Here is a 16,038-nt window from a genome sequence, read left to right on the forward strand (position 1 = left end):
GATTCTCTTGCTAACGGCCCTCTCTGTTTAATAGCGGCCACTTGGGTGTAGTAAAATAAGGACCGTCATCAAAAAACAAGAGATGGAACTTGGGCTGTAAATCAGATCTGTATTTCAAACCCTGCCCCCCCCCCCCAAACTCTGGGATGCTCTTCTCTGAGCACAGGCTTTGGCTCAGGCCCATCAGAGTTAAAAGCAAGGTTGTAGAACCCTGGTGCACTCATGCTTTAACTTCTCTGGCATGTATGTCACATGTAAAACAAAACACTGTGGTACAACAATTAAACTAAATGGGCTGGGGTTGAATGGAGCAGCCAGCTTGTGCTCCAAAAACTAAGCATTTGTGTAAATATAAATATATATCCCTTGTTGTTACAAAGAGAATTTTCAAAAGTTGTACTCACAAACAGTGACAAGTCTGCCTGAGTATGTGGACAGCCTGCAGCCGTAGTGCAGGGAGCTGGGAGCTATTCTCATTCTTCTCAATTGGGGGTTAAACCTGAAGTTAAGATTGACCATTCAAATGGCAGCCTTGTTTACTTCACAGCTAATCAAAGCATGTAGGGATGATCATATTAGGAAAATCTGAAGAGTATACTGTGAGTAGCATCTTATACTGGTGTCACAAATGGGTGGGGCTCAATTTGTGGGTGGAGTTTGAGAGAGTACAGCTTTCTTTCCAATTTCACTCCCGTAGGGACGAAAGTGATTTTAGCTACTTAACTTAAAGCTTGAGTGCGGTGGAGCTATTTTGTTTAAAGATAAATTCACTCTCCGGTGACTGCAAAAATAGTGACAATCCACCAGCTTCAGATGCATCTGATCCGTAACACGTTAAATAAGTGAGAAAGTATAGCCTAACATCTTCCTCAAGCAGATCAAAACCCAGTGTCAGAAAACTGAGCAAATACTTGCAGATTATTCTATGCACTTGTATTGCATTGAGTGGTCTATAAAAGGATGGAAGCATTATCTTGTCATAAGTGGAAACCAACTTGCATTGCATGCATGAGGTTTGGGGCCCCTAGGTTAAAAGCTGGAGCAAGCACCACTTTCTTCCCTTGCAGTTTGCGGCTCAGCTTCCAGACGCATCACCTGGTTTCATAGAGGGATGGGGAGGATGTACTGCAGCAGCCCCCAAGATTCCTTGTATGCTGTTTGCACTGAGCTCCCAAGCAATGCATCTTTCTCTCCTTTCTGCCTTCACATCAAGGACACTGTTCAACTGACTTCCTCCCCATTTTGGATAAAGCCAGGCTGGGCCTGCGACATCACAGAAGCTATGTGCTGTTCCCTCATAATGGCTGAGTGCAGGCACATGACATGTCTCAGTGCTCACTGAGCCCTGCCAGGACAAGCTCAGAGAGGATAGGGTGCTGGGGTATGAATGCCTTCCCACCAGTCCAGCATGGAAATCAGAACCGGTAACTAACTCCTCTTGCATGACATGCCTTGTTCATCTAATTTTATAACCCTCCATCAGGTTTCCTGACTCCCTACCTGTGCCCTATCCATTGGACCACACTGGACTCCTAAAATGGACTGAATAATTGGATCACTCCATTGGCTGAACAGCTTAATGTTTATTCCCCTAACTCCCTGGATGTGATGTTTCAATAGAGCAATTTTCAAAGTTTTTTGGAAAGCTTCAGCAGGTCTTTACAGTACCTCCCAAAATAGGCTGTGATGTTACCCCAGAAGAGCAGCTGAAATCAGCAGGTTTAGCTGGTTCATCTCAGGCAGTGCAGTTAATCTGTGCAGTACAAAGGAAAGCAACTCTTTGTACAGTACCAAGAACACTGAGTTGAGGCTGCTCAAGAAATAACTGATCATGCAGAAAAGCCATCTTCAATTACATTGGTGTTTTCCAGGAGCTTCTGGAGTCTGCATAGATAGAAAATTTAACAAATTGATCTGGAACTTCTATATCATTTTACCATCGAAGGTTTAAGCATTATTGGAGGCCAAGGAACTGAAACAGTACCTTTTGCTGTTACATAATTTTACAATTTGCCCCTTTGGCCTCAGCAGTGAACCAACACTTGGAGCTTTGTAGGATTGTTTCCGCTGAGAAGAGAAATTGATTATATGAGTCAGGGTATTTCTTTGTTGCAATCCTGTTAACTTACAGAGAATGTACATAAAGTCCTGTCTCCCTAAACAAAGTAGAAACAAACGGCAGGCAGTTTCCTTGCTCAGAAATTTCCAGGACTGCCACTCCAGCAAGTTCTTTGCCCAGAAGCTCTGTCTTTCTGTTTCTTCTCAGGCCTTGTCTACGCTGGAGAAAACGAGGTATATTCCTAACATGAATTAGCTAACTTGAAGTAAATCCTAGTGAAGACGAGGCAGTTGTAGTTGTCACACAGGTGAGCAGGTAGTTTTTAACTTGACCTGCTAACTTGCGTGAAAACTACAAACTGCCTTGTCTTCCCCTGGAACTTACTTTAGTTAACTCAAGCTAACACACCTTTTTCCCTAATGAACACTCAACCTCAGGGTTGCACTCACAACGGCTTCTCTGGCTTTCTGCTGGTTTCCTTTAATACATGTACATACTTGGGTACCCACACCTTGCAAAACAATACCCTAGCCCCTTGCATTGGCAATCAAGTAAGCCTTTCAACCCACATGATTTTAGCTCTGCTTAGTCCTCATGCCTTTTATTTTCTCCAGCTATCACTACATAAAGGGGGTTGATTGTTCCTTTCATTGAGCTTGAAAGAAGGGTGCTTAGCACACACATTGCTTTAACGTGGTCTGCCATTGTTTTTCGATCACAGACCCACTTGAAGGCAGCCATTAGCATCTTTCAGCATAAGTATTATGCTTATTTTCTCTTTTGCTTCTCTTTTGGTTAGATCACAGTTTAGACCCAAGAGCTCATGTGGTCACCGGCGTTCGGATGTAAAGAGGCAGGAGTTTTGCTATTCACTTGGAACGTTCTTGTTCTAGCAAACAAACTACCCACAGCCTTCCTGATCCAGAAACCATCTAGGTTTGATTCTGCACCCAACAGGAACTGACTGTCTCCTTCATGGAGGATGACAGTGAACCAGAGCAGAGTTGCTGGGCCTATTTGCCTGACGTCTGCCTGAGCAACATGTTCTGGTGGCTAGATGACAGGGACAGATCTCGGGCTGCTTTAGTCTGTAAAAAATGGAATCAAGCCATGTACTCAGGCTCTCTCTGGAGAACCAGAACAATCACCTTCAGTGGGCGGCCATCCAGGTCAAACACATCCGAGTTTGAATCTGCTCTGTGGTACGTCAAGAGATTCGGCAAGTACTTGGAACACCTAGAGATCAAGTTCCTGAATCCTTACAATGCTGTTTTGACCCGAAAATTTCAAGTGACTATGAGGGGGCTTCTCTCGCGCTTGGGCAAATGTAACAGCCGTCTGGTATCCCTGACTATTCAGCACCTGGAGTTGGACCGATTGGTCTGGAAAAATGGGATCAGGACTCAGTTTATCAAGAACGTAAGTACTTTCCTGAAAAGAATGAGCAAGCACCTTGATTATCTCAACCTGAAAGGAGCAAGAGTGACGCTGGAAGAAGGCTGTGAGCTTTTGAGCTCTTTGAGCTACTTGAAAAACAAAAGTTTTGCCTCTGAAATCAACATAGAAGACTTCTTCAGCCACCATCTTTCCATCTACAGCAGCCCCTTGTTCCACCAGACTATGTCCACGTTCCGCAACCTGGTCATCCTGACTCTCAATTACAACTGCATCTCCGATGAATTGCTGGAAATCCTGTGCGAGCACAACGCCCATTCTCTCTGGACTATAAACATCAAGTGCCACATCCATGACCCTCACGGGCAGGTGGTTTGGGGGATGTCCTGGGCCAACCTAGCCAAGAGAGCACCCAAACTGAAAGTGAACTTCTTCTTTGAAAGAGTCATGAAGCACAACAGTCTAGCCAGGATACTCTTAGTGGAGATCCCACTCAGGAGCATCAGTCTACTGAGCTGCTATTTCAGTGACCCGGACTGGTCGATGAGGCCGACCCTCACCCATCTCTTACCAGCCTACAAGCACATTCTGCAGGTATGGTGGGAACAGCAACGTTTTACCGTTTTGTCACTAATCTAACCAGGTGGCCGTGTGGGCATTGTACCAAACTGTCGGTGTAAAAGTGAAACCCTGACCCATGAGGTCATTAGAGCTCCACAAGGCAGTTTTCACAAGAGATGAGTCCCATACATAACTGCCCTGCCCATTGGTATAGACATTGACACTGTTATTTATTTTCAAGAAATTAACGCTAGAGTTCAACAATGACCATGAATTGCTGGATGAGGAGCTGCTGCAGCTCGTGTTATCGTGCGACAGGCTGTTCTTCCTCAAAGTCTGGGCCTTCCTCAGTGTGGCATTTGTGGAGAGGCTGCTGCAAAATCGGGCAGAGGGCAAATGTGTCTTGTGTACCATGAAGGTAAAAATCTCTTTCCAAACCTCCCACCCTCCACCCCGTCGAAATGTAGTTTACGAACATACTAATGCAGCCGTGCCTCTAAATGTGGTTTGAAAGTTACCATTAATATGCAGGGAAAGGGGTTGTGAGGAAGTGTAAGAATCCTGCGTGTATTCCCAAGGTCCACTTGCAGAGATGGGTCTCCCATGTCCTGACCAGCCCCACAGAGAATGCTCAGAAACGGTACGATAAGGTGACAACCCCGGTGTCACCTCTTCCAGAATCCCATGCTCGGGAGCCCCTATAAAGAAGGTCCTTATTCAAGAAAACATTTAAACACGTGGTTAAGTCCTATTGACTTCAGTGAGACTTAAACATGTGCTTATATTCTGTCCTGAATAGGGATGCTCTCCTGAATCATGGGCAAGGACAGCTGCAGCCAGGGAAAACCATCCTGCCAGGGAGATAGCAGAACCCCAGAACCCTGAGCCTCCAGCAGAGACCCCAAGAGCTGATCCTGGGGATCAAGGGGTTCTGGGGACAGAGAATGAGGCACTCGTTTTCCCAGCTATTCTGCTATTGAAATCCCCAAAGGCGGGGAAGTCTAGGTTTTCATTCAGTCTGTAATAACGCAAGTTCTCACTGATGGCCCTAGGAATCTTGTCTGAGCAAAAACTGAGTAAGGACTTCAGGATCTGACCACATTTACTAGCTGGCTGGCTTATCTAGCAGTCTCAACAGCCACCTGGGCTTCTCCCTATTACGAGCTTAACTGCAGTGGCAGCTTTGTGTGTCTATGATCCACGCAGGTGAGGATTTACACAACCAGGCATGAGACCAGCGAAGAGGACCGACTGCTGCGAGACATTTACAAGAAGTTCAGAAACCTGATCGACTCAGAGCTTAATTATTTTGTCATCGCCTACCCAATGGTGTGAGCAGTGTGTGATGAGCCAGGAGTTAAAATAAAAACCAGTCACATTAGGAAATGTCTGATCTGGTCCTCTGAGGAAGTCTGTGGGGAGACTAATGGTATTAGCAATGTCCCTGAAAGGGAAAGCCAATGAAAGGGAAAGCCCACTAGAACTGTAACAAGCAGTGAGCAATTTTAGAGGCCCACGTATTAAAATTCTGGCTTTCGCAGATGGCCCGCAGTGTCTCATCTTTGTTATTTTGTCTTGTCTTTGCAATGGCACCGAAGGAAGAAGAGAATATTATTCTGCCAGGACAGTCACATTTACAATAATACCTAGCTCTTATATATGCTTTTCATCAGTAGAGCTCAGTGTGCTTTACAAAGGAGATCGTTATTCCCATTTTAGAAATGGGGAAACTGAGGCCCAGAGTGGGGATGTGACTAACCCAAGGTCCCCCATCAGGCCGTTGACAGAACCAGAAATAGAAGGGAGGTCTCCTGAGTCCTATCCATTAGCCAACACTGCTTCTGCCAGCAGTTATCTTACGTTTGGTTGAAGTACATTCTCCATCCAGTTGTCAGTGGACAGGTGTACACATCACCACAGCTGGCCCTAACTAGCATGGTTGCTGGCTTCCTGTCTCTCTAACATAATCAGTGACTTTGTGTAGGAATATCTGTTCTAGCTTATGTAGTTAAAAAAATCTGTCAATGAAAAACAGTGACATTGACAGCACCCAAGATACGCTAAGTGGCTGGAATGAAGGATTTTTTCTTGTTGTTCCATAACTTTAATGTCTACTGGAAAGCTTCCAATAGACTTTCTGGGACACAGGCAGCTGTGGAGGAGGCATTTAGGTCTGTTTTAATTAATTCACACACCTAGGCCAGGTTCTGCTCTGAGTCACACTTGTGTAAACACAGAGGCGCTAGGTTAATGTTCAGTGGGGTTACTCCGTCTTTGCCCTGGTGTATCTCAGAGCAGAATCTGGCCCAGTGTGGGGGAATGCTGTATCCGACACCAGGGCTTCAGAAGTTGTTAATGGAAATGGACTCCCTCATCTGCATGCACAGCACTTCGTCGATGTACAGTGTGTTCTCCTTGACCTGGATCTCCTCCTCCAGTGAAAGCTGTCGACGGCTCAGACCTTTCAGCTCCACCTCAGCTTGTGCCAATGTGTCCTTTAGTCTAGGGGAGAAACAAAGAGCGACGTTAGTTTTGACTACATGTACCTTCTTGCTATTGAGCGGCATCACTTCCTCCCAACGGGATGGGCGGGAGGAAATCTCTGTGAAGATCCCCTTATGGTTTCTCCCCACATTGTTCCACTGGGGGGGGGTGTGGCCCATCCATGCAGGACAGATGCCCCCACACCTTGCAGGTCCCGTGGCCTCCTACAAGGAGCTTCTGTGCCTCCAGGTGTTTGGGCCTCTCTGTCCCGCTTTGCTCTCCAGCAATGCAGCTCTTTCGGAGCCATGCTATCAGAGACTTCTCCTGGCCATGGTTGTCCAGGAGCCCTTCCCCTCTCCCTCTTATAAAGGGGTATCAAATGACAAGATAATATGGCTCCTGGCTCCATTACCTTTTCCTTATAAACTCTGCTGGGTACAGGGGGATGCCACTAATCCCCAAACCCCCATAACAACCCTGCCCCTGGCCTGCCAGCCCTTCCAGATATATCATCAGATCAGCAAAGAGTACTCCACAGAAACTGGGAGACAATGCCAAGTGGGAGGGGATAAGTCCATTGGCTAAGGGTCTCTTCCACATACGGATCCAAGAGGCGCAATCTCCCTCCCTTTGTAAACAGCACCATTTGATTGGGAACACGCTGGGTACTGATGATTTTGCAGAACTTACTCTCCCAATTAAAATGATTTGAAGGGAGGTTGTTAAGCCACAACATCGAACAGCCCCATTCGCTCTCCTCAAGCAGAAGCAGATGGGAAATGGTATAATTAAAGGACAACAAAACAATGTACAAAGTACAATTTTTTCTTGACAATAACGGCAAAGCCGGGGCTGGGATGCTCCAGGTATTCCCATCACATCTTCTTTTTAATAATTTAAAGATCTAACGAGTGGAAAAACCACAGTAATATCCATAACTCTCTCAGGGAAAACAACGTGGCACTAAGGGTACGTCTACACAGCTAAGCTGTGCGCAGGCTAGCCTACCCAAGCTAGTTTGAATCCAAATAACATAGGTAATGACTGCAATGAAGAGAGCACAGCACAAGCTTCAGAGCAGGCTAGTGAGACAAATATGTAGCCAGGGCCTGGGCTGGGCTTGTACCACCCATGCTGCGCTGTCTTCACAGCTGTTAGAAGAAAAGGAGGACTTGTGGCACCTTAGAGACTAACAAATTTATTTGAGCAAAAGCTTCCGTGAGCTACAGCTCACTTCATCGGATGCATTCAGTGGAAAATACAGTGGGGAGATTTATATACACAGAGAACATGAAACAATGGGTGTTACCATACACACTGTAAGGAGAGTGATCACTTAAGATGAGCTATTACCAGCAGAAGCGCGGGGGTTGGGGGGGAGAAAACCTTTTGTAGTGATAATCAAGATGGGCCATTTCCAGCAGTTGACAAGAACATCTGAGGAACAGTGGCTGGATTCAAATTAATTCACTTAGACTAAGCAATGCATAGCTTTTGCTGTGTAGACATACCCTTTAACAGGGTTCTGTTACTCTACCACCATATCTAGAAAAATAGGTATACAGAATATTGAAAACATGTGTGGTAACTGTGTGCGAACAGGTATGTCTGTGCGTGTGTCTGTATTTATTACTTCTTTGGCTGGTTACATTTGCCCAGTGACCAACACCACTGACTTCTTGCTGTTTCACCATTTCACTTACCTCTGAATATTGTTTGTGATCTCCTGAACCTCACTGATCAGCCTGTATTGGACCATATCACGACACAGCTCCACGTTGGGACGATGGGTCCTTGTCTCCAAACGTGTGTGAGCAACCTTGGCAGGTCCTTCTTTATCGATTATAGCTTTCTTTAAGGCCGCAATGTTCTTTTCCTGGGATGTAATCTCATCCATCACCTTAGTAAATCAACAAAGGGAAGTGCTGCACGGTGCCACTTGAAAACTTGACATCCTCTTTAATAATGATACTTTGCAATTCTAAGGCGTTACTTCATAGGTGGATCTCAAAGTACAGAGGTGAGCAAGGATTATTACCCCCATTTTACTGATGGGATAACTGCAGCACAATGGGCAGCAAAGGATTAGGGCCAAGATTTTCAAAAGTGGTCTCTAACACTCAATTTTTGGGTGTCCAATTTGAGATACTTAGGGCCCGATTTTCAGAGGTACTAAGCATTCACAACTCAAGCTGAAATCCATTTGAGTTGTGGACACCTGTGTTGTAGAGCATCTCTAAAACTCAGGGGTGAAATCCTGGCACCACTGAAGTCAGTCACAAAATTCTTGTTGAGTTCAACTGACCAGGATTTCGCTCCAGGGGTCGTAGGTTGGGCACCCAAACACTGAAGAATCCATAATTAGAGGCCACTTTTGAAAATTTGGGCTTAAATGACTTGTCCAAGGTCACACAGCAAGCGTCATCTGATTCCCAGGTCCAGACACGGCCACTAGACCATAGCTGCCTCTGAATGGCTACTACCTAATATGTAGCACTGTGTTATCGTCAAGAGCCTCCAAGCTTTCATGTGCCTTGTAACACATGCAATCATGAGGATTTGTATAACTGGGAATGGAAAAGCTAATGGTACTTTAGCTATAAAAACAGAAAAAGTACTGGGCTTTGTCCAGCTTAGAACTGCAAAGTCAGAATTCTTAAGGCACAATAGCTCAAGGCATTGGATCAATAGAACTGGCTGATGTCCCTGTCCTATTTTCTCTGCTGACTGTCCTCTAGTGCAGGGGTGGGCAAACTTTTTGGACCGAAGGGTCACATCTGGCTGGGGAAATTGTATGCAGGGCCATGAATGTAGGGCTGGGGCAGAGTTTTGGGGTGTGGGAGGGAGTGCAGGATGTGGGAGGGGGTGCGGTGTGCAGGAGGGGGCTCAGGGCAGGGGGTTGGGGTGCAGGAGGGAATGTGGGGTATGGGAGGGTGTGCAGTGTGCAGGAAGGGGCTCAGGGCAGGGGGTTGGGAGTGCAGGCAGGGGTGCGGAGTGCAGGAGGGGGCTCAGGGCAGGGGGTTGGGATGCAAGGTGCAGGAGGGGTTAGGGGTGCGGCTCCGGCCCAGCACTGCTTACCTCGAGCGGCTCCGGGGTGGCAGCGGCGCGCAGCAAGGGTAAGGCAGGCTCCCTGCTGGCCCTGGCCCTGTGTCGCTCCCGAAAGTGGCCGGCATGTCCGGCAGTGGCTCCTAGGGGTGGGGTGGGGCAGGCGGCTCCATTGCGTGCTGCCCTCGCCTGCGGGTACCACCCCCGAAGCTCCCATTGGCCGCGGTTTCCCGCCTGCAGGCGAGCGCAGTGCATGTAGCCCTCTGCCCCCCCCCACACCCCCAGGCACCGCAGGGACACGGTGCCGGCCGTTTCCGGGAGCGGCGCGGGCCAGGGCAGGCAGGGAGCCTGCCTTAGCCCTGCTGTGCCACAGGGCCGGCAATCCTGCGGGCTGGACTGAAAGCCCTGACGGGCCGGATCCGGCATAGTTTGCCCTCCCCTGCTCTAGTGTTTACCTTAGCAAGGTGGATCTCCAATTTGTTCTTTGCATCTTTTGTCTCCTTCACCCTGTTCTTAAAAGCAATGTTCACCGTCTCGCACTGCTTGCGCATGTCACTTGCTGTCTGGGATAAGATTCGGTCAATCAAGGCCCTGAGCATCAAAGAGTTGTTCCTCTGCTTGTCGGCCTTTTCAACATTTACATTCGAGAAATCTACCCAGTCTTCAGGGCTCACAGAACTATAATAAAATAAAAAAAGTCTCTTTATGTATCTTCAGCCCTCTTTGTGTATTCATAAATGATTTAACGACAGCAGATCTCTATTAATATGAAAGAAGCAGTATTATTATTGCTTATTTTTATAGGTTTCAGAGTAGCAGCCGTGTTAGTCTGTATCCTCAAAAAGAAAGGGAGGACTTGTGGCACCTTAGAGACTAACAAATTTATTTGAGCATAAGCTTTCGTGAGCTACAGCTCTGTAGCTCACGAAAGCTTATGCTCAAATAAATTTGTTAGTCTCTAAGGTGCCACAAGTCCTCCTTTTCTTTTTGCTTATTATTATGTTCATCATTATTAAGCATCATTATAATTATTGGCCAGAATCAACATCAGGCTCAATGGTGCTAGGCATTGTACAAGCACATAGTAAAAGACTTTAGCTTAAGAGTTAAATAGACAAAAGTTGGGTGGGGAAACAGAGGAAGCAACTTGCCAAGGTCATACAGCAGATTAATAACAGAGCCAGAAATTGACCCTAGATCTCTTGACTCCTACTCCAATGGCCAATCTACTGGACCACATTCTGCAATCATTATGAGGTGGAACTGGAAGTTAGATTAGTAAATCCATTGTGGGTTTCCAGTGCCATGAAGTTTTGCTTTCATAAACAATTAGCACCAGATCCATTCAACAGAACAATGGTCCATTAGGAACTTCGTTGTTAGTATTGATTTTAGATGAAAAGCACTCAGATACTATGGTGATGGGCCGCAGTATAAATCCCTAAGATAGACAGACAGACGGAGAGACAGACAGATAACCTTATTATAAACTGGAGTGGGTATGTTAGGCTTTGTATTACAGGGACAGTTTATATTATGTCTGTATAACTACTGGATGTGTAGCTAGGGAAATACTACTTACTTTCCTTCAACCTTCAGTACATTTCTGGCATATCTTATATCAGGTGTACTATTTGTCAAGTTGGAACAATAGTTATCAATTGTCAAGGCGGTGAACTTGTCTTTCAGATCCATCTCCAGATTGTATTTAGCTGAACGATTTAACCTTGGGGGAAAACAATTAGACTCTCTTAATTTGAAACCTAACAAAATACTTATCCCCTTCTCTTTTTAATGGAGGTAAACCACCACTAAAGGGCCAAATTCTGCCATCCACTGGCACTCAAAAATCCCACTGACATCCATGCAGCTTGTTGGCAGGATCAGGTAAATAAGAAAATATGAATGTTATTATCATAATAGGCAATACTGTGAGTTACAAGTTGTAAAAATCTAGGGCATGCTGCTGCTGCTGCCATTGAAGTCAATGGTAAAACTCCCGCTGGCTTCACTGGTGTGGGACCAGGACTGGGGCCCTGGGAATCAACGGATGCTGGGGCATATTGTGCCGTCAGTGTCTAAACAGAACTCTCCACTGAAATCAGTGCTGTTAAAAACCGAATGGCATGGTCTAAGCCCTGAGAAGTACTAACTCCTGCAACTCCCCTCTGATTTCAGCAGCTGCTTAGCACCTCTGAGGATTTGACACTAGCCATCCTACAACCTCTCCAGAAGCACTCCCCAATCTGATCTATCCGGTGGTTTGTTCCTCTGTTGACCCCTTGATACCTAATTTGCTCATTGGTTTGTTCCAGTGTGCGCTCAAGCAAAGCCATAACCCCTTGGAGCACTTCAACTTCCTTTATCAGTTCCCGCTCCACTTCGTCATGGACCAAGTCAATTCCAACTCGCCTTTGCCTAAGAGAAAGAGGAGAGAGCCATCACTCTGTGTCGACCATTTGAGTATTGCAGCTCTGGAGACCCAAAGCCCTTGTTCTTGTTATAACTATTGGAAATAGCCACCTTTCCACTCCTAGGACCTGATTCTCCTCTGGTGTACATTAGCGTAAATCAGGAGTGACTCCATGGAAGGCAGCCAAGAAGAGAATCAGGCCCTTCATTTGCAGGGTCAGGAATAATGCTGCTTTTCTCTTTCCTGGCTTATTTTACAAAGGTTTTTTTAAGATGAATTAAGCAAAGAGTTCTGCTCAGAACACATGACAAATGGGCCTGGGCCGTCAGCCTTTCTTCACATGCTTAGTCGCAGTGAAGCACAAAAAGGACGGGGTTCTGTGACTTGTTCACTTTGCTTTCATATATTGATCATGTTTCTTACATACTTGTTTATTTAGGGCCCATCTTGAGGGGTGCTGAGCAGCCTTAATTCCCACAGAAGCTGATGGGAGCTGTGGGTGCTCAGCACTGTTGAGAATCCATCAGGACCTGAGCTCTGAGGGCAGTCCTCCATGCCTGCTATCAAAGCCCTAGAATTCCTCAAGTTTCATCCACTTTACAGCCTGAAACTTGATGACCCACTTCATTGTCACCATCCTTCCAGAGGAGGAAGACTGCAGTGCACTTGAAACCTATCAGCGCTGCTCTCCACTCAGCCCAACGGGATGCTCTTGGATTTCCCTTATTTTCCCTACAAAGGCCTGGAAGCACTGTCTCCATAGCACTGCCAGCTCCTGGAGCCATATGGGAGACGGAGGCTGGGAATGGGAATCCAACCCAGATCTCCCCTGCTGGAGCACAGGGTACAAAGCATTTCCTTCTCTGTGGGTGTCTGTCTCTCTTATGAAGAGCCTAAATCTGCAAAGTGCTGAGCGCCTGCAAATCCTGCTGACTTTGGCTGGGATTTCTAAAGACATCTACAAGAGCAAAGTTCCCAACTCCCATCGGATGTCAATGGGAGCTCAGTACCTATTTCCCATATACCCCCTTTTAGAAACTCCATCTTTAGCAGGCGTTGCAGGGGCTCCGCACTTTGCAGGATTGGGCCTTACATGTCATACATCCCAGACCCAGACATATCATTTATCCATAACACGGTCAGGTTTTTAGTTTTTTTAACAGCTTAGTAATTCATTTTCTTACCCCCTTAATTATTATTGTTGTTGTTGTTTTGCTATTCCTCTTACCTGTTCAAGAGACACTCTTGAGCAATGAATAGTGGCTCTTTACAGCTCTCCAATGCTTTCTCTAGCCTTGTCTTAAAAGTCAACAGCACCTCTGTCTCATTAACAATCTGTTCTAGTTTGTCATCTAATTCTTGCTTCCAGAATTTTATTTCATCAAGTCTCTGTTCTGTGGAACGAAGAGAGATTTCAAATTAATTATAAATAAAAGCCCAGCTTTTTCTACAGAGCCTCACGGCCCAGCCTTAGCCCTGGGCAGAAAAGGACTCGAGCCACAGAAAGTGCTGTGCACATAGCTATGTATGCTGATGTATTGCAATGGTTTTGCTAAGGCACTGGACTATGAACCAGGAGATGTGGTTCAATTCCTGCCTCTGCCACAGACTTCCTGTGTGACCTTGGGCAACTTGCTTGATTTCTCTGTGGCTAAGCTCTTTATTTGTGAAATGGAGGTGATGATAATGATACTTCTTCCTTTGTCTGTCTTATCTCATTAGACTGTAAGCTCGTTGGGGTAGGGTCTGCCCCTGACTACATCTATGTACAGTGTACCATGAAGCTCTGGCCACACTGGGTGCCTCAAGGTACTATTGTAATAAAAATAATAATGCTTTCAAAGGGTCAGATTGTAACTGGCCTTTGCAGAGATACATGGGTAAGAAAGAGGATCCTCAAGGGCAAATCACAACTGCATCCACCTTACTCCTGGCACCCTGATGCGCAATTTCTCTGAATTCCCCATGGAACATGGTGGAGCTACACCATTTCCAAGGTGGGACTATGTAATGTATGACCCAGTGTGAGCCAAGATATGTTTTTTTTTCTTTCTTTACTCAGTCCAGGCTCTTGCCTTAACAATTAGTAAATATTACACCAGGACTGAATTTGTCTCCCTATATCTAACAGATGCCTGAAACTGTTTGGTTATAAAAATATAAAATCCATCACAAAGTGTTTTTAAAAGGATTTGGAAATGCATCCCCATTTTTCTAAGGGAAGGAGAAATAAGCCATTAAAACTTGCTACTATTTAATATCTCCTGCTTTTGTGAGTCTCCCTTAATCATATCAATAAAATAACAAAGCCCACACGATCACCTATTTTCTTGTTAACGTCGCTTTGGGTTTTCTGAGTTGTTTTTTCGATTTCATCCACCAGCCTCTGGCTCTCAGCTACAAGTCGCTCTGACCTGGATCTCTGACTCTCTGCACTGGCATACTGTGTCTTGTTTGCAATATGCCACTCTGGGGGGAGGAACTTGGGTGGAGCTTGCAACAGTTTGGCCATTGTCTTTTTGAAAGATCCTGAACGTGAAGCAGCAGCTTAGCTCTTAGGATGGAGAACCTGAAAATGGGATAGTATTGCATCAGGTCATTGGGGCACAGATAGCAAAACAATCTGCCTTCAGGTCAGGGAGGATAGGATGGAAACTGGGTAAGTGGTAGCCCCTGAATGAAGTAGGTGAAGACTTCACGTGGACCAGACTTTGGGTCAGCTTGGAGGATGATGAGGGAGAGGGAAGGCACTGGCAGCCAAACCACATAAAGCAAAATCCTGGCTCATGAAAATCTGAGGGATTGAATAAAGGGAGAGATGGGGCTTGTAGGGCAGGGAGGAGTAGGGAGAGACACTGAGAAGGAATATGGAAGAAGGTGAGAGATAACATAGGGAAAGAAAGAAAGAAAACATGGGAAAAGAAGGGCGAAATTACTCAAGCGACAAATAGGGAAAATAAAAAAAAGAGAGGAAGGCAAAATCAGAAAAAGTCTCTTGAAGAGAAAGAAGAGATGTAGGAACATGCATAGAGGTGAGCTGAGCTGACCATTTTAAAAAGAATTAAGCAGAAACATTAGGCTAAGGGAAAACAGACCTGAAAAAGATGGAGGAGAAAATACACCAAGAGGTACAAGGGAAGGAAAAAGTGGAAGGAAGGACAGAAGAAAAGAAAACAAAAACGAAGGCCCGCTAAGGTAATTTTTGTTACTTATGGAAACGGTGATGCCAAGAGGTCATGATAAAATACATGAATTTGGTACAAGATATAAACATATTATAATATACCCTTGTGCTGAAAACGAGATTTTGTGCTTTCATCCGAGTGTTTCCCCAACAATCCCTCCCCTAAACACACACAACACACCAATCCCTCCCTTCAAATCCACCCCCTCCCGTCACTCCCCAACAAATACAGACATACATCAGTGCATGCCGCCAAACCCACCCACGCCAATCTGTCCCCTCAAACTGCACACCTACTTTTGCTGTCTGGCTACTGGCCTGACTGTTGCTTATGGCAAAAGCTGGCCAAGTTCTAAGATCTTGGCTTCCCCTAACCGGTCGAGTCACTCCAGATTGTGACCTCAGCCTGAGTTGCTGCAGCAGTGAAGCATGTTCCCCCCCCCCCAGACTGAATATTCCAGGAGCAGACTCAGAAACAGCCTGGAATATACACAAACCCGTTCCTATGGGAACAAGGCAACACTTCACCTTGGCAACAGGGGCGGGGTTCTGGAAGAGGCACATGGCTGGAGAATAATAGTCCTTTCCCTTCCAGCACATGAGCATCTATCTATCACGCAGAGACTTAATGCACTTGTATTTATTGTTACAATTAATTATGTTAGGGTGCCTACAGCCTGGGATAAGCGGCTTTATTATTTTAAATCTAGCTAACTAACTAAATGAATTATCATCTACCTTGTACTGAAACCTAGTTACAAGAGCTTTAAATGACTGTCTAAATTGTAACCAATTAAATACTTTAAAAAACGTTAGACTTTCAACAATATTTTATGAACACTATTTTGTTTTTAAACATGTAATTATATTTTTTTTCCTTTCGGGGGACAAAAGGAG

General features: G+C 45.6%; 2 protein-coding genes across 2 annotated transcripts; one reads left to right on the plus strand and one right to left on the minus strand.

Annotated features, from left to right (window-relative positions):
• The first annotated feature begins 3,034 nt into the window (after positions 1-3,034).
• On the plus strand, positions 3,035-5,350 carry LOC142000419 (F-box only protein 39-like). Its single transcript, XM_074974675.1, has 3 exons — positions 3,035-4,048; positions 4,257-4,433; positions 5,222-5,350. Exons 1-3 carry the CDS (start codon positions 3,035-3,037, stop codon positions 5,348-5,350), a joined length of 1,320 nt encoding a protein of 439 aa, XP_074830776.1.
• Positions 4,269-15,598, minus strand: TEKT1 (tektin 1). The gene is made up of 8 exons (XM_074974674.1): positions 15,439-15,598; positions 14,280-14,526; positions 13,186-13,351; positions 11,834-11,962; positions 11,127-11,270; positions 10,000-10,222; positions 8,203-8,399; positions 4,269-6,517 (listed from the first exon to the last, which is right to left on the minus strand). The coding sequence occupies exons 2-8, from the start codon at positions 14,467-14,469 to the stop codon at positions 6,358-6,360; spliced, it is 1,209 nt and encodes a 402-aa protein (XP_074830775.1). The 5' UTR covers positions 14,470-14,526; positions 15,439-15,598; the 3' UTR covers positions 4,269-6,357.
• Positions 15,599-16,038: the final 440 nt, after the last annotated feature.

Source organism: Natator depressus, chromosome 17 (assembly GCF_965152275.1).
Source record: "Natator depressus isolate rNatDep1 chromosome 17, rNatDep2.hap1, whole genome shotgun sequence".
NCBI lineage: Eukaryota > Metazoa > Chordata > Testudines > Cheloniidae > Natator > Natator depressus.

Bases quoted from the DNA above. Each gene is read 5' to 3' on its own strand.
- LOC142000419 (XM_074974675.1), top strand. From the start codon at position 3,035: ATGGAGGATGACAGTGAACCAGAGCAGAGTTGCTGGGCCTATTTGCCT. The intron at 4,049-4,256 runs GTATGGTGGGAA...TTTATTTTCAAG, and splicing joins CCTACAAGCACATTCTGCAG to AAATTAACGCTAGAGTTCAA. The intron at 4,434-5,221 runs GTAAAAATCTCT...TGATCCACGCAG, and splicing joins GTGTCTTGTGTACCATGAAG to GTGAGGATTTACACAACCAG.
- TEKT1 (XM_074974674.1), bottom strand. From the start codon at position 14,469: ATGGCCAAACTGTTGCAAGCTCCACCCAAGTTCCTCCCCCCAGAGTGG. The intron at 11,963-13,185 runs GTAAGAGGAATA...TCTTTCTCTTAG, and splicing joins CAAGAGTGTCTCTTGAACAG to GCAAAGGCGAGTTGGAATTG. The intron at 11,271-11,833 runs GTATCAAGGGGT...TTTTCCCCCAAG, and splicing joins CAAACCAATGAGCAAATTAG to GTTAAATCGTTCAGCTAAAT.